Source organism: Salvelinus alpinus, chromosome 5 (genome assembly GCF_045679555.1).
Source record: "Salvelinus alpinus chromosome 5, SLU_Salpinus.1, whole genome shotgun sequence".
Classification (NCBI taxonomy): Eukaryota; Metazoa; Chordata; class Actinopteri; order Salmoniformes; family Salmonidae; genus Salvelinus; species Salvelinus alpinus.
The window spans coordinates 101,339,188-101,361,173 of record NC_092090.1 but is presented as its reverse complement, the minus strand read 5'-3'; the positions used below and the strand labels follow the sequence as shown (position 1 = coordinate 101,361,173).

The window sequence follows — 21,986 nt, the reverse complement described above, 5'->3', positions numbered from 1 at the left end:
GTCAGAGCTCCAATCAGCAATGGGGGCCGACCAATCAGCTGCTTAGTATCCAGGAAGCCATTTCCTGAAACACACATATACAAACCCACAACATAGAAACTGGGGGACATAACAAGTTGGCTATAGCATGAGTACAAACAAAGTGAGTGTGTGTATATGTGTGTGTTTTTGTGAGTGAGTGTGTGTGTGTGTGTATACAGTGTGTATTATAATTTCCCATCATAAAAATGTTTCCCCATTCCTAAATCAAATACCTCCATCGTAACATTTTTGTTTTTTTTAAATCCAATCTGGCAACGCTCATAAAATTTGACATAGCCTTGAATAAAATGCATTATGAAGAAATGGTGTAATGTAGGAAATATGAAATGCGTTATAAAGAAAATCGTGTAGACCTACTGTTGCCTACATGAAAAAAAAGGACGTTCTGGCTACAAGTTCACCAGTGTCTCAAAGTATTAAGCCAAAACAAGCATAGAAAACAGCATTAATACAAAATAAAAAACGTAAGGCTACTATTATATTATAAGTATTTCAGTGACAACCTGGTTGATTAACAATATTGGGTTTAAAACACGTTTTTTTTAAAGGCAGTGTAGAACACCATTATCCATCATGCATTGCTCTAATAGCTTCCAAAAGATTGTTCAGAAGTTTGCCACCCAATGAAGATGCACAAAAATGTGTATTTTCCTATGAATTAAGTCGCACAAATTGCATGTTTTTTCACACAAAAATGCACAAAAACACACTAAATATGTTGAAATACTTTTTGTACATATTTGTACGAATTGAGTGTAAGATTGTGTTGGCATCATAGGCTAGACTACTACTTCAGCAAATTATTAGGCTACTGGATTTGTAATTATAGTCAGTGTTCACTGTTTGAGACACACACAGAGGGAGAGGGATTTAGAGCAGGGTTTCGCAAACTCGGTTCTGGGGACACCCCTGGGTGAACGTTTTGGTTTTTGCCCTAGCACTACACAGATGATTCAAATAATTAAAACTTGATGATGAGATGGATATTTGAATCAGATGTGTAGTGCAAGGAACAAGTCTGGGAATCCCTGATGTAGAGAATAAAATGGACAGCACTCCAAAAGACAATCATCAACCCCCCCCCCCTCCCTCCACTCACCTCTCCAGCTGAAAGTTAGAGTAGACCATATTTCCCCACCCCTCCCTAGGTGAATTTAACAGTATATCAGATCTCACCTCCCCTTTCCAGGTGAATTTTACAGCAGACCAGATCTCGCTCTCCATAGCCGATGTGAGTAAGACCTTTACACAGGTTAACATTCACAAGGCCGCAGGGCCAGACGAATTACCAGGACGCATACTCAGAGCAGGCGCTGACCAGCTGGCAAGTGTCTTCACTGACATTTTCAACCTCTCCCTGACCTAGTCTGTAATACCTACATGTTTCAAGCAGACAACCATAGTCCCTGTGCCCAAGAACACCAAGGTAACCTGCCTAAATGACTAGCACTCACATCTGTAGCCATGAAATGCTTTGATAGGCTGGTCATGGCTCACATCAACACCATCGTCCCAGACAGCCTGGACCCACTCCAATTTGAATACCGCACCAACAGGTCCACCGATGGCGCAATCTCTATTGCACTCCGCACTGCCCTTTCCCAAACACACCAACACAGATGTGAAGAGGTCACAACAATGCCTCTTCCGCCTCAGCAGGCTGAAAAGATTTGACATGGGTCCTCAGATCCTCAAAAAGTTCTACAGCTGCACCATCAAGAGCTTGTTGACTGGTTGTATCACTGCCTGGTATGGCAACTGCTTGGCACCCGACCGCAAGGTACTACAGAAGGTAGTACGTACAGCCCAGTACATCACTGGGGTCGAGCTCCCTGCCATCCAGGACCTCTATACCAGGCGGTGTCAAAAATATTGTCTGAGACTCCAGCCACAGACTGTTCTCTCTGCTACCGCACGGCAAGCGGTAGCAGTCTGGAACGAACAGGGCCCTATACAGCTTCTACCCCCAAGCCATAAGATTTCTAAACAAGACTGCTAAATAGCTACTTCGACTGGCTGTTGTCATATCGATCCCGTTAACGGGACTGCAGCCATAAGAAGTTAACCTCTTGACGCTAGGGGTCAGATTATTATTTATTTTTTAAAATAACGTTCCCAAGGTAAACGGACTATTTCTCAGGTCCAGATCGTAGAATATGCATATAATTTACAGATTGGGATAGAAAACAAGTTTCCAAAACTGTCAAAATATTGTCTGTGAGTATAACAAAACTGATTCTGCAGGCGAAAACCTGAGAAAATCTAACCCGAACGTGATTTTTTAATATTTTAAATCTGTGTTTCCTGGCCCGCCTTTCTTCCATTTAAAGGGGTATCAACCATTCATTTTCCAATGGCTTCCTCAAGCTGTGACCAGGCTTTAGACATAGTTTCAGGCTTTTATTTTGAAAAATTCGTGTGATTTTGGTCCTGGTCCTGGGCTGACGTGGTTACAGGTGGTCTGTGGTTGAGGCCAGTTGGACGTACTGCCAAATTCTCTAAGATGACGTTGCAGGTGGCTTAATGTAAAGAAATTAACATTAAATTCTCTGGCAACAGCTCTGGTGGACATTCCTTCAGTCAGCATGCTAATTGCACGCTTCCTCAAAACTTGAAACATCTTTGGCATGTTGTTGTGTTACAAAACTGCACATTTTAGTGGTGTTTTATTGTCCCGAGCACAAGGTGCACATGTGTAATGATCATGCTGTTTAATCCGCTTCTTGATATGCCACACCTGTCAGGTGGATGGATTATCTTGGCAAAGGAGAAATTCTCACCAACAGAGATGTAAACAAAGTTATGCTGAAAATTTGAGAGAAATAAGCTTTTTGTGCGTATGAAACATTTCGGGAGAACTTTTATTTCAGCTCATGAAACATGGGACCATCGCTCTACATGTTGCGTTTATATTTTATTATTTTTGTTCAGTATATTTAGAGATGCAAAAACAATCCAAGACAAGCTGTAATACTTTGTACTGTACAAAGGTAACTTTGTTATCTGCAGCCAGGTAACTGTCAGGTTAATAGGTATATCAATTTGTCATTGTACGTTATTACATCATGTTACTACGGTGTAAGGCCTTTGTACCCTTGATCTCGTTTTCGATGATTCACAACAGCTTACCGGCCCGACTCTCTAGCAATCTGTTTTACTTCCTGTCTCCTTCCTTTCTTTACTTTATTGGTCTTTATGCCGTCACCTTTATCCTCATCCTCTTGTTCCCCAGCTGTCTTCTTACCGTCTGTTTGTCTCTTTGTTTTTAAACTACCTAATCTCTTCTTCTGTTTTCACAAATGACCATGAAAACCCTCAAAGGAAAATCCTAAAAGGCAGTCCCTGTTTTATATTAAAAAAGGTTCATTGCTACCCATCTGTAATTACTGTGGATAGGCTATTACCGGCGAGTTGTCATTGAACCTTAATCTAACATCAGTCCACGTGAGCGTGTTTGAAATGTGTATTGTTTGATAGTTCTGGTATTTCACGGTCAATCTCTGACTTAAAATAAAAAAACATGAACAGTGTCCCTCATCACCTTTTAGGCAATCTTTTATTAACTTTGTCACTTTCTCTTTTAACACAACTAACTCAGTAATAAACAGATCCTCTATTCAATCATAACAGGCCAAATACAAAACAGATAAACACAGGTAGGAAAAACAGAATAATTTACACCACAATATCATGTAGAGCGGAGAAATGCAAAAACAAGGCAAAAACAAGGCAAGCTAGACATCAGTCAATGGCAAGCTAGACATCAGTTCCAGACTGACTAAATTACAGACGCCTGCCAGATCCCACAATGCCTGGATAGACATCGGCTATACAACACCTGCAATGTAGTCGGCCTGGAACGCGCCCGTCATTTTTTACTTCATAGTGTTAGCTTGTACCCTAAAAGTGTTTTCATATAAACCTGTATAAAAAAAATTGTTAGGCCATTATCTGATAACTACTGAAGTATATTATGTACCTAGTACAAAATTAAATAAGCAGAAGTACAATAAAATAATCGTAAATATCCATAACATGAAATAACTACACAGAGGATCATAAATAAAACAACATTTGGTGTAAATAATTATAACAATATGAAGAAAAAAAATATAGGAGAAAAGGAAAGTTTGATCCAGCATTAAACAGAGGAAAAACATTCCAAATCCTCAGCTCTCACACACATCTCCTCTACTCATTCACTCAACTCTGCTCCTCCACCGCACTTACTTAACTAAACCACCAGGGGGCGATACAACCACATTGTATTTCTGTACTACCAAACTCATGGGGGGGAGTGCAGTGTGTGTGTAGGCACAACCACTCTCACACAGGATGGATAATCTTGAGTGATAGAAGCGTAGTCCAGTCCTCCAAGTCTATATTTATTCTGGCAGAGTGGCTGGCTAGTGGCAGAGTGTTATAACACTGATTATCAGGGACATACCGGCTAGTGGCAGAGTGTTATAACACTGATTATCAGGGACATACCGGCTAGTGGCAGAGTGTTATAACACTGATTATCAGGGACATACCGGCTAGTGGCAGAGTGTTATAACACTGATTATCAGGGACATACCGGCTAGTGGCAGAGTGTTATAACACTGATTATCAGGGACATACCGGCTAGTGGCAGAGTGTTATAACACTGATTATCAGGGACATACCGGCTAGTGGCAGAGTGTTATAACACTGATTATCAGGGACATACCGGCTAGTGGCAGAGTGTTATAACACTGATTATCAGGGACATACCGGCTAGTGGCAGAGTGTTATAACACTGATTATCAGGGACATACCGGCTAGTGGCAGAGTGTTATAACACTGATTATCAGGGACATACCGGCTAGTGGCAGAGTGTTATAACACTGATTATCAGGGACATACCGGCTAGTGGCAGAGTGTTATAACACTGATTATCAGGGACATACCGGCTAGTGGCAGAGTGTTATAATACTGATTATCAGGGACATACCGGCTAGTGGCAGAGTGTTATAACACTGATTATCAGGGACATACCGGCTAGTGGCAGAGTGTTATAACACTGATTATCAAAAGTAGTGCAGTGCATAGGGAATAGGGTGCCATTATCTATCTTCACAAAATCCCCCACACACCCCTCTGCCCGTGGCTGAGGGTCCCATCGATAAAGGATGAGGAGAGAAGAGGTTTCTTCCTGTTGTAGAGTATCATCACAAAGCTTTATATAAACACAAACAAAAATGACATCATATTAGCCAACCAATGCACTTTGAGCATATTTAGCGGTAAAGTTGTCAAGGCTTGGTCGACCAAACGGGGTTCAAAAGGAGCGCATCCACAATAACCGCAGACAAACAAATGCATATTAAAACCTAATTACACACACAAACAAACAAAACTACAAATAATGTTAGCTTCATATATCTCTACCAACATTACTGTAGGTTAGGATTAACACCATTACATAGTATACTGGTTCCCAGTAAACAAAATGGCGGCTTTATTACAAGAAGAGCGAAAGCAGCTGGTTTGTTCCACCTGTTGGAACTGAGTCAGTTGGCCAACCAGCAGACAACTCCTAGCTTCTGTAGAACGGAAAATACACCTGGAAAAATGTCACAGGGGACAATTTGCATCAACTGTGTTTCACCTGGTGTGAATACATACATGGTGTGTTTCAAAAAAAGGTTTTTCAGCAGACGATAAAAGGACAACAACAAAAAGCATCTCCCTGGGTTTTCCTCTTGTCGCCGTGATGGTCGTCGTAACGTCTTTAATAAAAGACTACAAAATTCATACAAAGAGATGAAAAAAGCTGTCCTGGAAACGTATCATGAAGAAGAGCCACACGACTGGAGGGATTCTTCGCTAAAACTCCATGAGTGAGGAACAGAAACAGATACTGTCCTGCTGAATAGTACAGTACAGGATCGTTGTTTCCCTCCCAAACAGGGACACTGCTATTCGGACATCACCGCAGGGTAAGGCTTGGTTGTCAAGATGGGTTTGACATGGTTCTGTTCAGAAGCTCTAGACTCTACTTAGCAGAGTGGATCTGGAGGGGGGGGGGGGGGGGGGAGAAAGAAAGAAAGAAAGAGAGAGAGAGAGAAGAGAACATCTATTAGCAAGACATCTAACAGGTATCTCTCTATCTTTGTATTGTAGCAGTAATGGCTAACTGACTGGCTGGCTAACTGACTGGCTGCCTAACTGACTGACTGGCTGGCTAACTGACTGACTGACTGACTGGCTGGCTAACTGACTGGCTGGCTAACTGACTGGCTGCCTAACTGACTGACTGGCTGGCTAACTGACTGCCTAACTGACTGACTGGCTGGCTAACTGACTGGCTGGCTAACTGGCTGGCTGGCTAACTGACTGGCTGGCTAACTGACTGGCTGCCTAACTGACTGACTGGCTGGCTAACTGACTGCCTAACTGACTGACTGGCTGGCTAACTGACTGGCTGGCTAACTGGCTGGCTGGCTAACTGACTGGCTGGCTAACTGACTGGCTGCCTAACTGACTGACTGGCTGGCTAACTGACTGACTAACTGACTGACTGGCTGGCTAACTGACTGGCTGGCTAACTGGCTGGCTGGCTAACTGACTGGCTGGCTAACTGACTGGCTGGCTAACTGACTGGTTGGCTAACTGACTGGCTGACTGGGTCTTAGTCAGCTCCCTGGGCTCTGAGGTTAATATACAACCACACTGAACAAAGACAATGATTCTTCTATGTATTACTGCTACAATAGTAGAATTCAATACAACACAGTCTGTTCTGTGTGTCTACTTAGAGAAGGGTTAACAACACTTCCCTGTCCTGGAACAGTCATAAAGCACAATGCCGGGCTAGAGGCTCTTAGCCCTACTCTAGGTGTATCAGCAGTGGGGATAGAGGCAAGTGTGTGTGTGTGTGTGTGTGTGTGTGTGTGTGTGTGTGTGTGTGTGTGTGTGTGTGTGTGTGTGTGTGTGTGTGTGTGTGTGTGTGTGTGTGTGTGTGCGTGTGTGTGTGTCTGCGTGGGCGGGCTAGAGGCACGCTGTGCTGACACGGCCAGTCTGAAGTGATGTAACAGGTTCTGTCGCAGTGGGGAAGGGGGACAAACAACAGCAGCCTGGCTGGATGGCTATCAGAGAAACGTGACAGCACCCGGACAGACAGGTGTCACCCAGCCCATCTCACCCTACTGGAGTCAGGACCGGCCTAAACCAGCCAATCCCTGCAAGAGGACTAGCTGGAGGGATGGTACACATTCAGGTCTGGGCTCAGTCAGATATACTGTAATATATACAATAGAAGACATATCACCTGTGAAAGATGATTTAGGTATTTGCTGTGAGCCAATTGTTTACACATTCATTATCATGAATTTTGTTTATGTAGCAGACACTCTTATCCAGAGATACTTACAGTGGGGAGTGGGACACATTTTCATACTGGTCCTTTCATTTGGGGGGGGGGGGGGTTGTTAATGTGTAAAAGACAGCATGTTTTCATGTCATGGATGCTTGCACACATGATTTTGTGATAGTGGTGTAAACATAAATGGGGGGGGCGGGGGGAGTAATGAGTAGGCCTACTGAACAATCCATGTGGTTAGCATGCCAATGTTTCTGCCATCTAGCCGTCAGACAGTCCTTCAGCACTGCACTGACTGGCTGGCAGGCTGGCTAACTGACTGGCTGGCTGGCTAACTGACTGGCTGGCTGGCTAACTGACTGGCTGGCTAACTGACTGGCTGGCTGGCTAACTGACTGGCTGGCTGACTGAATGGCTGTCTGGCTAACTGACTGACTGGCTGGCTTACTGACTGGCTGGCTGACTGGCTGGCTAACTGACTGGCTGGCTGGCTAACTGATTGGCTGACTGGGTACAACCACACTGAACAAAGACAATGGATTCTTCATCCATCATGTCTGAGATACACACATATTACACACACAGCACAGTGTTCCCCTGAACACACACAGCACAGCGTATGATGGCATGACATTACTGGGTGTGTTCAGGGGAACACTGGGTGTGTGTGTGTGTTTAGGGGAACACTGTGTGTGTGTGTTTAGGGGAACACTGTGTGTGTGTGTGTGTGTGAGTTATTGACTAGTGGACGGGTCAGCGTGTGTGTGAAAACACAGTGTGTGTGAGAGAGTTATTGACTAGTGGGCGGATGAGCATGTAACCCCCCTTTTGGTTGACTAGTGGAGGGGAGGTGAGGGGGGGGGGGGGTGACAACTAGGATGAATGAAGCTGACCCCCAGGGAACACACACACCACGGGGAGGGGGGTACACACACCTCAGAGACTTCCATCTGTCCTTCTCCATGTGGTTCTCAGGGCCTTCACTCTCATAAGAGGCCAGATACAGAGCTGAGAAGAGAAGAGAAGAAAAGAGAAGAGAAGAGAAGAGAAGAGGAGAGGAGAGGAGGAGAGAGCGAGAGAGAGAGAGCGAGAGAGAGCGAGAGAGAGAGAGAGAGAGAGACAGAGAGGACATCAAGACACCATCAGCCTCAACTCATTACAGTCACAGCAGGACATTAAAACAGCTTTTCCTGTAGTCTTCCTGTAGTCTTCCTGTAGTCTTCCTGTAGACTTCCTGTAGTCTTCCTGTAGTCTTCCTGTAGTCTTCCTGTAGTCTTCCTGTAGTCTTCCTGAGTTGACTTAGTTGAAATGACACCATGACATTGGTACATTGAACCTTTTCTTGTTTCAAATAAAATAACCTTTATTGGGGTGGGGGGGGGGGGGGGGGTTATGAGGGGTTGTACATACTGTCCTCGCTGAAAACCGGTGCGGTGAGCAGGTACTGGAGGATTTTGCGGTCCTTCTCAAACGGACACTCCACCTTCTTCCAAACCATGAACTCGCTGACCCGCTTCGCCATCTCCCAGAATTTCTGAAAACAATGTTAAAAATAAACAATATGTTAAAATAACATTTGAAACACTGTAATGTGTTGTTGTTGGAACACATTTCAGCAATGTGAAAACAATATGAACATAAATAAAGAAGGTCTGTAACCTGATAATAATATTCACTGATTGATGTTAGTGACCACATACACTACCAGTCAAAAGTTGACACACCTCCTCATTCAAGTGTTTTTCTTTATTTTTACTATTTTCTACATTGTAGAATAATATTGAAGACATCAAAACTATGAAATAACACATATGGAATCATGTAGTAACCAAAAAGGTATTAAACAAATCAAAATATATTTTAGATTTTAGATTCTTCAAAGTAGCCACCCTTTGCCGTGATGACAGCATTGTACACTCTTGGCATTCTCTCAACCAGTTTCATGATGTAATCACCTGGAATGCATTTCAATTAACAGGTGTGCCTTGTTAACTTCTTGCGACTACAGGGGGTGCTGTTCCGAATTAGCATTTTGTCGTCTCCAAATTAAACTGCCTAGTACTCAATTCTTGCTCGTACAATATGCATATTATTAATTATATTGGATAGAAAACACCTTCTAGTTTCATACAACGTTGAAATTATGTCTGTGGGTGACCCAGAAAAATTTCTACAGCGAAATCCATGACAGACAGTGAAAGGTCTGAGAGTTCGAAGCTCTGGTTTCAGAGTCAGTTTTTAAGGTCTACTGTCTATCCTATGGCACGACACCGACACTGCACCACGCCTTCCCCTGGATGTCAGTAACGTCAATGACGAAGTGGAATGGAGCCTATCTAGCGTAGCTCTCAGAGGTTATAAAACACACAAGGACGTGAGAGTAGCCCCCCTCTCTCGACGCAAGCCACTTACGCAGGATGGGACCTCCGGACTGCCATTATTCACAGGCTCGGTTATCTAACTAGTGAAATGTATCCGTCTGTAATTTAATTCGATATAGTTGACTTAGAAACATCATAAGGTAGTTAATTTAAACCGTTTTATAGCAATTTATATCCGTTTAGTGCGATTCTGAGGAATTTCTTTGTCGTGCACTTTCTAGCTTTGGGAACGTTTCGCGGTCTCGGTCGTTGTTAGTGGACATTTCGAAGGACAGAGGACATCTATCGACCAAAAGACGTTTATAACATAGAAAGGATACATTGCCCAAGAATATGATGGAAGATCAGCTCAAAGTAAGCAATATTTAATATGATAAACCGTGTGTTCTGTCGAAATATTTTAAACGCATACATCGCCATTTTGTTTGGTATAGCTTCACTTGGCCAACCCTGTATTGAAAAGTAAGGATAATTTTAAAAATGTAAATCAGCGGTTGCATTAAGAACTAATTTGTCTTTCGATTCCTGTCAACCCTGTATTTTTTAGTCAAGTATATGATTAGCTTTTAATTAAACTAGATCACTCTGATAGATGACGTCAGACATATTGAGGCTTGATTTCCTAGTATTTTCATTGTGTAACCACGGTTTTGTATGGCTAAATATGCACCTTTTCGAACAAACTGTATATGTATGTTGTAAAATGATGTTACAGGAGTGTCATCGGAAGAATTCTGAGAAGGTTAGTGAAAAAATTAATATCTTTTGGCGGTGATTACGTTATAGCGCTCTTTGGCTGGAATCGATGCTCTGGTAACGTTTTCACATGTAGTATGCTAACTTATCGATTTATTGTGTTTTCGCTGTAAAACGCTTAGAAAATCTGAAATATTGTCTGGAATCACAAGATCTGGGTCTTTCCATTGCTATGCTTTGTCTATTCTTATGAAATGTTTTATGATGAGTAAATTGGTCATACACGTTGCTCTATCTAGTAATTCTAGTCGATTTGCGATGGTCGGTGCAATTGTAAACTGTGATTTCTACCTGAAATATGCACTTTTTTCTAACAAAAACTATCCTATACCATGAATATGTTATCAGACTGTCATCTGAAGAGGTTTTTTCTTGGTTAGTGGATATCAATATCTTAGTTGAGCCGAATTGGTGATAGCACCTGAAGGAGTAAGAAACTGATGGAGTTAGAATAGTGGTGTATTTTGCTAACGTGTTTAGCTAATAGATTTACATATTTTGTCTTCCCTGTAAAACATTTTAAAAATCTGAAATGGTGGCTTTATTCACAAGATCTGTATCTTTCATCTGGTGTCTTGGACTTGTGATTTAATGATATTTAGATGCTACTATCTACTTCTGAAGCTATGCTATCTATGCTAATCAGTGTGTGGGGGGTGGGGGGTGATCCCGGATACGGGGTTGAGGTTCGGTAAAGGTTAAAAGTGAATTTGTGGAATTTCTTTCCTTCTTAATGCGTTTGAGCCAATCAGTTGTGTTGTGACAAGGTAGCGGTGGTATATAGAAGATAGCCCTATTTGGTAAAAGACCAAGTCCATATTACGGCAAGGACAGCTCAAATAAGCAAAGAGAAATTATAGTCCATCATTACTTTAAGACATGAAGGTCAGTCAATACGGAAAATTTCAAGAACTTTGAAAGTTTCTTCAAGTGCAGTCGCAAAAACCATCAAGCGCTATGATGAAACTGGCTCTCATGAGGACCGCCACAGGAAAGGAAGACCCAGAGTTACCTCTGCTGCAGATGATAAGTTCATTAGAGTTACCAATTCAGAAATTGGAGCCCAAATAAGTGCTTCACGGAGTTCAAGTAACAGACACATCTCAACATCAACTGTTCAGAGGAGATGGTGTGAATCAGGTCTTCATGGTCGAATTGCTGCAAAGAAACCACTACTAAAGGACACCAATAAGAAGAAGAGACTTGCTTGGGCCAAGAAACACAAGCAATGGACATTACACCGGTGAAAATCTGTCCTTTGGTCTGAAGAGTCCAAATTTGAGATTTTTGGTTCTAACCGCTGTGCTTTTGTGAGAACCAGAGTAGGTGAACGGATGATCTCCGCATGTGTGGTTCCCACCGTGAAGCATGGAGGAGGAGGTATGATGGTGCTTTGCTGGTGACTGTCAGTGATTTATTCAGAATTCAAGGCACACTTAACCAGCATGGCTACTACAGCATTTTCCAGCGATACGTCGTCCCATCTCGTTTATGCTTAGTGGGACTATCATTTGTTTTTCAACAGGACAATGACCCAACACACCTCCAGGCTGCATCAGATGACTTGGCCTGACAATCACCCAAACCAATTGAGATGGTTTGGGATGAGTTGGACCACAGAGTGAAGGAAAAGCAGCCAACAAGTGCTCAGCATATGTGGGAACTCCCTCAAGACTGTTGGAAAAGCATTCCAGGTGAAGCTGGTTGAGAGAATGCCAAAAGTGTGCAAAGCTGTCATCAAGGCAAACGGTGGCTATTTGAAGAATCTAAAATATAATTTGATTTGTTTATCACTTTTTTGGTTACTACATGATTCCATATGTGTTATTTCATAGTTTGATGTCTTCACTATTATTCTACAATGTAGAACATAGTAAAAAAATAAAGAAAACCCCTTGAATGAGTAGGTGTGTCCAAACCTTTGACTGGCACTGTATGTTGACATGTATGGAGGTCTCCAATAATATAAAGTAGTTTAAAGGTTAATTCCACATTTTTTTTCTGATGTAGTGTAGCTGGGGTTTGCCAATGGAAAGTCTCTCTTCCTCATTCTCTGTCAGTTATAGTGGGGGTGGGGGGAAGCTCGCTAAAATTGTCATTGTCTATGTAGTATAAATATAATGTCTCCCTTAGCAGTGGGACATTTTCGGAACTGGTGGAGCTGGGATACGTTAAGGCCTTACTTAACCTTGTTTCACCAGGTAAGTTGACTGACAACACATTCTCATTTACAGCTACAACGTGGGGCATAGTTACAGGGGAGAGGAGGAGGGGGGGATGAATGAGCCAACTGGAAGCTGGGGATGATTAGGTAGTACGAGGGCCAGATTTGGGAAGTTATCCTGGACACCGAGGTTAACACTCCTACTCTTACGATAAGTGCCACGGGATCTTTAGTGACCACAGAGAGTCAGGACACCCGTTTAACGTCCCACCTCAAAGTTAACGTGACCATTCTGCATCCTGTTGGAGCATCCCTCGTTCAGGAAGTAGATGTCTTTAATCAGTAGGCTGAAGAACGGGATAACAATCTAGAGAGAGAGAGAGAGGAGACAGAGAGAGGAGACAGAGAGAGGAGACAGAGAGAGAGAGCGAGAGAGAGAGAGAGGAGACAGAGAGGAGACAGAGAGGGGAGACAGAGAGGAGAGAGAGAGACAGAGAGAGGAGACAGAGAGGAGAGAGAGAGAGAGGAGAGGTGAGGATTTAATTCAGCTGCCTGGGTAACAGTACAAGGGGATTTCCAGTAGATAACAGTCTGCTGGTTTCTTTGTTAATCACCACAAAAAAACACCCGTCAAACAAATTCCCCACTTCACCCAGAGAGAGAAGTCAGAAAATGCTGAGGTGGTTTTTCAGAACACAAATTGCTTAAATAACTCAGAGCCATGTCACCACAAAGACTTAGGTCACAGAGTGTGGTTTGGGTTTGGCCAAAAGGGTGGGATATTATTTTCATGAGGCACATGGAAAAAAGCAAACTGAAACACACAGGGTATTTACTGGACTACGATGTGTCCTACTGACCTCAGATCAGTGTACAGACCACAGATCAGTGTACAGACCACAGATCAGTGTACAGACCACAGATCAGTGTACAGACCACAGATCAGTGTACAGACCACAGATCAGTGTACAGACCACAGTGTACAGACGCACAGAACACAGCGTACAGACCGGACAGTAGGACTGACCACAGGTCAGTGGGGGACAGGACGGAGGGAGGGAATGCAATGACCTTTACGAGATCAGTGTACAGGGGGACCGAGCGGAGCAGTGTACGGAGGGAGAGAGCGGTGTACAGGGGGGCGGCGTAGAAGGACTGGAGAGAAGGGACTGCAATGTCCGGTGTGGGGGAGGTGAAGGGAGGGAGGGAGCGGGGAAGGATGGAGGGAGGGAGCGGTGAAGGGGGGGAGGGAGCGGTGAAGGGAGGAAACGGGATGTCCTATATGGAAGCGATGAGAGATGGTGACAACAGACAGGTTCTCTGAAAGTGATCAACAGTTTGCCCTAAACACACTGGTCCGGCAGTGTAAGAAGACGAGGACATGTTTGTACCAAACGAGGACATGCTTGCAAAATACCAAAAATGGTATTCTATCAAATTGAATACAGTAAACAGCACAGTATGTCCACAATTATTTCAGTCTCCCTGCCCTCTCAGTGACACTGTGGCCTGAAACAAACAGAACCGATCTGAGAGACAGAGAGAGTGAGAGAGAGAGAGAAAGAGAGACAGAGAGAGAGAGAGACAGAGAGAGAGAGAGAGAGAGAGAGAGAGAGAGAGAGAGAGAGAGAGAGAGAGAGAGAGAGAGAGAGAGAGAGAGAGAGAGAGAGAGAGAGAGAGAGAGAGCAGAGAGAGAGAGAGAGAGAGAGAGAGAGAGAGAGAGAGAGAGAGAGAGAGAGAGAGAGAGCAGAGAGAGAGAGAGAGAGAGAGAGAGAGAGAGAGAGAGAGAGACAGAGAGAGAGACAGAGAGAGAGAGAGAGAGAGACAGAGAGAGAGAGATAGACAGAGAGAGAGAGAGAGAGAGAGAGAGAGAGAGAGAGAGAGAGAGAGAGAGAGAGAAAGAGAGAGAGAGAGAGAGAGAGAGAGAGAGAGAGAGAGAGAGAGAGAGAGAGACAGAGACAGAGAGAGACAGAGAGAGAGAGAGAGAGAGAGAGAGAGAGAGAGAGAGAGAGAGAGAGAGAGAGAGAGAGAGAGAGAGAGAGAGACAGAGAGAGAGACAGAGAAAGAGAGAGAGATATCTGGGAACATGTTGCATAAACAAAGTTTCCACTGGACTGTATGTTCCAGAAAGACCCATACAGTCCACACCATGTGGGGTGTCGTGTGTGGAAATATCATTTTTTGACCCATAAACAAAAACCCCTCTAGAAGAAGTCACAAGAGCATTGCAGTGTTCTGCCTGGGAAGTTGGAACATTCCGTCTTATGACCCCTTACCGTCTGTCTGCGCAGCCAACCAGGGCCCTTCAACATCTACACAGCTCCACACCTCACTTCCCTAACAGAAACACTCAGCATTTTGTTGACTCTACGCTAACACTTTTGCTAATCTAATACATGTTGACATCAATAAACAACTTGTTTATGTTTACTCTTCCTTCAGGGACTTGCTACACACTAGGCTAACCCGCTAGGCTGACGCTAGCTGGATTGGAACAGGCTGGCCGGTTCACACGCGGTCACGTCAGTGTGGGATAGAGAGAGAAAGACGCAATCAGAGACAGAGAGAGAGAGACCGAGAGAGAGACCGAGAGAGAGAGACAGAGAGAGAGAGAGAGAGAGAGAGACAGAGAGAGAGAAAGAGAGAGAAAGAGAGAGAGAGAGATAGACAGAAATGCGAGAGAGAGACAAGTGAAGCAGTTCTCCCCCCCTTTAACTGAAAAGGAGTAAATGAGTTCTCTTTGACGTATACCAGACCCTCAGCTGACCTATTTATGTCTTGACTTCTCTGCTTCAGAGGCTTCGTTATGTAACGATGTCCTAACCCAACCAAAAGTTTAGTGTAAATAAGATGAGACTACTGAGCAGAGACGATGAACGTCAGACCAACACAGAAGGCTGCTTTCCAGACATGCCAGATTGGAACGTCTCCACTTGTTTCCTGGTTACATGAAAGTGAAGAACGAGTGACACCACCATCTCCACAATGAGTCGCTGCTTATCAATTGTGAGAGAGAGATGGAACATTATTTTTTCGTTGTCTTGGCTAACAATGCTGATCAACCCGTCCGCGTTGCAAATTAAATTGAACACATACAGCGTCATTCTATAATTTCCTCCATACCGTTGGCGTTCGTCAACGGTAGCCGTCTGAGTAGCCGGGCGCTAAAATAGAACTTGGTTCTATTTGTGACGTGTGGCAAACCGCAAGTTCCGCCTCTCCCATCTCCTCGTCGGTTTTAACGACATTCACGTGGCGGATTGAAAGATGAACGAGGGCCACACTCCAGTCCAGTTGGTGGCAGTAATGCGCCTAAAAGTTGGTTGTCAAGCGCCATATAAAATCCACAGAAGAAGAAGAAGTAGAAGAACGAACGAACGAGGAGATATTAAATCTCTTTTATCTGTGGATTAAGTAGAGAACATTTTGTATGGCTCCAAGCTAGCTAAAGGTTCATGAATGTTTGTTTCGACTTGTCCCCAAATTAATTAATTTGGTTCACAATTGGTTTTGGTATTTTAACCAGCGTGTCAGGAACGTGTCTGGTGGGGATCGACAAAACCAACATGCACACAGACACACACGAAGCCGGTTTGGTCAGCCTGTAAGTGGGTTAGGGTTACACAAATGGGCTCTGGGTTACTGGGTTACATAAATGGGTTCTGGGAGAACAGAGGACGTACCCACCATTTGAAGAAATCAGAATCTACTAGATCTCGTACTCTAACAGGTTTTATGAAATACCAGGTCCTGATGTGAGGCATCGAGGCTCACCTTCTAATACCAGGTCCTGATGTGAGGTATCGAGGCTCACCTTCTAATACCAGGTCCTGATGTGAGGTATCGAGGCTCACCTTCTAATACCAGGTCCTGATGTGAGGTATCGAGGCTCACCTTCTAATACCAGGTCCTGATGTGAGGTATCGAGGCTCACCTTCTAATACCAGGTCCTGATGTGAGGTATCGAGGCTCACCTTCTAATACCAGGTCCTGATGTGAGGTATCGAGGCTCACCTTCTAATACCAGGTCCTGATGTGAGGTATCGAGGCTCACCTTCTAATACCAGGTCCTGATGTGAGGTATCGAGGCTCACCTTCTCTCTCGTGCTGTTGGCTGTTCTGGACCTCTGTGTCGCTCCTCTCAACGCCGTTCTGTAATTGTAGAAGTTACCGGAAGGGTCCATTTGGTGCTGAGGGAGGAAGAGAGGGAGAGATCAGGATTACAGTGTCAGCTCAGCAGAAAGTCAGTCCTTCGTTCAAAATATTTAGTCATGAAACGCTTTCTTCTAGCCACATCATTAGAGAGTGAGATTGCATCGTATGCTTTAGTCTGAACGGGATAACAAGTGCATTGACTGCAATACTATTAGCTAAAAGGTCATTCTAAACATACAGAGCCTTCGGAAAGTATTCAGACCCCTGGACTTTTCCCACATTTTGTTATGTTACAGCCTTATTCTAAAATGGATTAAATAAAATCCTCAGCTATCTACACATCATTGTGTGTGTAAGGTAGTAGTTGTGGAATTGTTAGGTTAGATTACTCGTTGGTTATTACTGCAGTGTCGGAATTAGAAGCACAAGCATTTCGCTACACTCGCGTTAACATTTGCTAACCATGTGTATGTGACAAATAAAATTTGATTTGATTTGATTTATTATATTTTAATACATTTAAAAAAAAATCTAAAAATCTGTTTTAGCTTTGTTGTTATGGGGTATTGTGATGTCATTATGGGGTATTGTGATGTCATTATGGGGTATTGTGATGTCATTATGGGGTATTGGGATGTCATTATGGGGTATTGGGATGTCATTATGGGGTATTGTGATGTCATTATGGGGTATTGTGATGTCGTTATGGGGTATTGTGATGTCATTATGGGGTATTGTGATGTCATTATGGGGTATTGTGATGCCATTATGGGGTATTGTGATGCCATTATGGGGTATTGTGATGTCATTATGGGGTATTGTGATATCATTATGGGGTATTGTGATGTCATTATGGGGTATTGTGATGTCGTTATGGGGTATTGTGATGTCATTATGAGGTATTGTGATGTCATTATGGGGTATTGTGATATCATTATGGGGTATTGTGATGTCATTATGGGGTATTGAAAAGTCAAGGGGTCTGAATACTTTCCAAAGGCTGTATGGTGGTTAGTAAGTTATTGGCCAGGCTTGGAGTTCCCTTCAACCACCCCCACTACTCCATCCCTTCCCCCCCAAAAAGTTGAATGCTTGTGGGAGAAGGCATCTCAATGACTATCAATCACTCACAGTCCCACATAAACCGTCCCTGCCAAATCAACTGGACGCACATAAACTGCAAGACAGATGGAGTCATCAAACCAGCCCACCAACACTCTGACCTCACAAAACAACGAAGGGAGGAGAATAACCCAACACCACAGCTGTCAACACTCTGACCTCTGACCTCTATCAACACAGGGAGGACAATAACCCAACACCACAGCTATCAACACTCTCAGAGAGAGAGAGAGGAGAGAGACGGGGAAGAGAGAGGAGAGAGACAGGGGGAGAGAGAGGAGAGAGACGGGGGAAAAGAGAGGAGAGAGACGGGGGAGAGAGAGGAGAGAGAAACCTGTTCCTGGGTTCCACTGGGGCCCAACCTGGTTTATCCCTTTAATCTGCTACTTTACATCTGCTGACTTGAAGGTCCATACCTGGCTCCTCCACGGACCCCCAGGGAGCTGATCTGAACCCCAGGTAGAGCTCGCCGTCTGGGGCTACCCATCCCCTCGGACCCCCTTCTCCCTCCTCCATCTTCTTGGAGCTAACATTTCAACACTTCTGAAGGTAGAGTATCACTGTGATAATACCACTTCAAACACCACGAGGCTTACAGTGTAACATGGGAAGGTTCGCTAGGCAACTAGCTGGCTTTTGGCGCTGCTAGGCAACTAGCTGGCTTTTGAAGCTGCTAGGCAACTAGTTGGCTTTTGAAGCTAGATTGTATGATGCTCAGTGCAGCAGGTGAACAAGCAATTACCTCCAAGATGTCAAACTTGGCCGTCTTGACTTTGCTCCAGGTCTTCTTCAGTCGAGAGACAGGACTCATGTTCATCCCAGCTGCAGAGAGCAAGACAAGAGAGAAGGGTGAGAAACGAGTGTGCACACACAGCTTATATTCCATTGAGACAGACCCCCCTCTTTGCACCCATTGTTGAGTCTGAGTCTCTCTCTCTCTCTCTCTCTCTCTCTCTCTCTCTCTCTCTCTCTCTCTCTCTCTCTCTCTCTCTCTCTCTCTCTCTCTCTCTCTCTCCCTCTCTTTCTCTCTTTCTCTCTCTCTCTCTCCACCTCTCTCTCTCTCTCTCTTTCTCTCTCTCTCCACCTCTCTTTCTCTCTCTCTCCACCTCTCTTTCTCTCTCTCCACCTCTCTCTCTCTCCACCTCTCTTCTGTTCCTCCTCTTTAGAAGCAGTGAGGCAGAGGCCAAACGAACAATAGTGTTCACACACGCCTCGCTTCCCCTTTCAACACTATGCTTCCCATATGGTAAATCAGGTGTGTGTGAGTGCGTGCATGCGTATGTATTCAGGAGGGCATATTTTGTTTTGAGCCTATTTTCCCAGGGTCCTGTTTGTCTTTCCTTTTTATAACCCGCTGACCCTGTAATATCTCCCTCTGTGTCCCTGGAGACTGAGGGGCTCTGCTTGTGGCTTCATATCCAGGGAGAGAGGGGCTTGGGACAGCTGGTACTCCTCGGGCCTCCACCCTCCCTCCACCCAGCCGTTCCTCCCTCCCACCATCCCCTTTTGCCTTCCCTCTCCTACCAATCCCCCCTCTCCCTCCCTCCCTCCCTCTCCTGCCAATCCCCCCTCTCCCTCCCCTCCTTCTCCTACCAATCCCCCCTCTCCCTCCCTCCTTCCCTCTCCTGCCAATCCCCCCTCTCCCTCCCTACTTCCCTCTCCTGCCAATCCCCCCTCTCCCTCCCTACTTCCTTCTCTGGTCAGTGCTGACCATCTGTCTATATGGGTGTTTGTGTAGGACTTCCCAGCTGCCCCTCCTCTCCCATCCACCCCCTCCTCCCCAACCTCAAGGCCTGACCAGCTGCCCTCTTCCCTGGCCACTCAGGACCCCCTGTACCCCGTCGGCTGGCTCTGGCAGCCTAAAGCCTGGGGCAAGGACCCCAAACTAACCCAGACTTTTGTGCCTGGACCCTGGGGAAGGTCACAAGCTGGAGTCGAAGATAGATCGGGACGCATTAGAGCCACTCTGCTCAAGATTATCAATTGAAGCTGAAAGTTGCCCTTTCTATTCTGGTCAAGGACCATTTCTATGGCCAAATGCGTTACTTCTATTGGGGGGGAGTACTCCTATACAAGTAAATAAGCAATATTTGAAAGACTATTTAAAGTGAATAAATAAAACGCTGTGATTTCGTTTTGGGTTAAGATTGTTATAGGGTTAAGGAAGGTACAAAGTCTCGCTGAAATACAGATTGCATTTACTAATCGGATTTCCTGACTGTCGACAAAAAAGCCTTTTGTGTTTAGAGCAAGTGAGCCGGTGAGTGAGTTGTCACAAGGTAGGGGGGGGGGGGGAGAAGCACAACAACAACAACATCTACAACAACAACAACATCTACAACAACAACACCTACAACAACAACAACAACAACAACACCTACTACAACAACAACAACAACATCTACAACAACAACACCTACAACAACAACAACAACACCTACTACAACAACAACAACAACAACACCTACTACAACAACAACACCTACAACAACAACATCTACAACAACAACAACAACAACACCTACAACAACAACACCTACAACAACAACACCTACAACAACAACAACAACACCTACAACAACAACACCTACAACAACAACACCTACAACAACAACACCTACAACAACAACACCTACAACAACAACACCTACAACAACAACACCTACAACAACAACACCTACTACAACAACACCTACAACAACAACAACAACAACACCTACAACAACACCTACTACAACAACAACAACAACAACACCTACAACAACAACAACAACAACAACAACAACAACACCTACAACAACAACAACAACAACAACAACAACAACACCTACAACAACAACAACAACAACACCTACAACAACAACACCTACAACAACACCTACAACAACAACAACAACAACAACAACAACAACAACACCTACAACAACAACAACAACACCTACAACAACAACAACACCTACAACAACAACAACAACAACAACAACTACACCTACTACAACTACAACAACAACAACAACAACAACAACAACACCTACAACAACAACAACAACAACAACAACAACAACACCTACAACAACAACACCTACAACAACAACAACACCTACAACAACAACACCTACACCTACAACAACAACAACTACACCTACTACAACAACAACAACAACAACAACACCTACTACAACAACATCTACAACAACAACAACAACAACACCTACAACAACAACAACAACACCTACAACAACAACAACAACAACAACAACACCTACAACAACAACAACACCTACAACAACAACACCTACAACAACAACAACAACAACAACAACACCTACAACAACAACAACAACAACACCTACTACAACAACAACACCTACAACAACAACACCTACAACAACAACAACACCTACAACAACAACAACAACAACACCTACAACAACAACAACAACACCTACTACAACAACAACAACAACAACAACACCTACAACAACAACATCTACAACAACAACACCTACAACAACAACAACACCTACAACAACAACATCTACAACAACACCAACAACAACACCTACAACAACAACATCTACAACAACACCAACAACAACACCTACAGATAATGGCCATGAGGGAGTTGTCACAAGGTAGGGGGGGGGGGGGAAACAACAACAACAACTACAACAACAACAACACCTACAGATAATGGCCATGAGGGAGTTGAAGTTGCCGATGTTGAAACATTCCCGCGCCACGTCGATGAAGAACTCCATGACTCGCGCTCGCTGCTTCTTCTTCACGGGCTGTCAACAACATCAACAAGACAACAGCAAAACAAGTCAACAACAGTAAATAAACAAGTCAACAACAGTAAATAAACAAAATAAACCCTCAGGGCAAAAAGACATGAAGAAGAAGAAGGCACCAGCTAGTTAAGTTAGCTTAAAACTTCTTGTCAATACGGGGGCGCTGTTTTCACTTTGGAAAAAATCATGCCCACTTTAAACAGCCTCGTACTCTATTCTAGATCATA

The 21,986-nt window shown here is 44.0% G+C and overlaps 1 protein-coding gene across 4 annotated transcripts in view; it reads right to left on the bottom strand.

Moving 5' to 3' along the window:
• Positions 1–3,579: 3,579 nt before the first annotated feature.
• The window catches only part of LOC139577352 (ras-GEF domain-containing family member 1B-A-like), a 160,085-nt gene continuing 141,678 nt past the window's right edge, over positions 3,580–21,986 (bottom strand). For all 4 annotated transcript variants that reach the window (XM_071404404.1, XM_071404405.1, XM_071404406.1 and 1 more), the window contains 7 exons: positions 21,654–21,756; positions 18,708–18,787; positions 16,783–16,878; positions 12,960–13,055; positions 8,798–8,921; positions 8,323–8,395; positions 3,580–6,079 (listed from right to left, as the gene is read on the bottom strand). In XM_071404404.1, the coding sequence (XP_071260505.1) occupies positions 6,055–6,079; positions 8,323–8,395; positions 8,798–8,921; positions 12,960–13,055; positions 16,783–16,878; positions 18,708–18,787; positions 21,654–21,756 (597 nt within the window). In that variant the 3' untranslated portion in view covers positions 3,580–6,054. The remainder of the gene's footprint in view (positions 6,080–8,322; positions 8,396–8,797; positions 8,922–12,959; positions 13,056–16,782; positions 16,879–18,707; positions 18,788–21,653; positions 21,757–21,986) is intronic.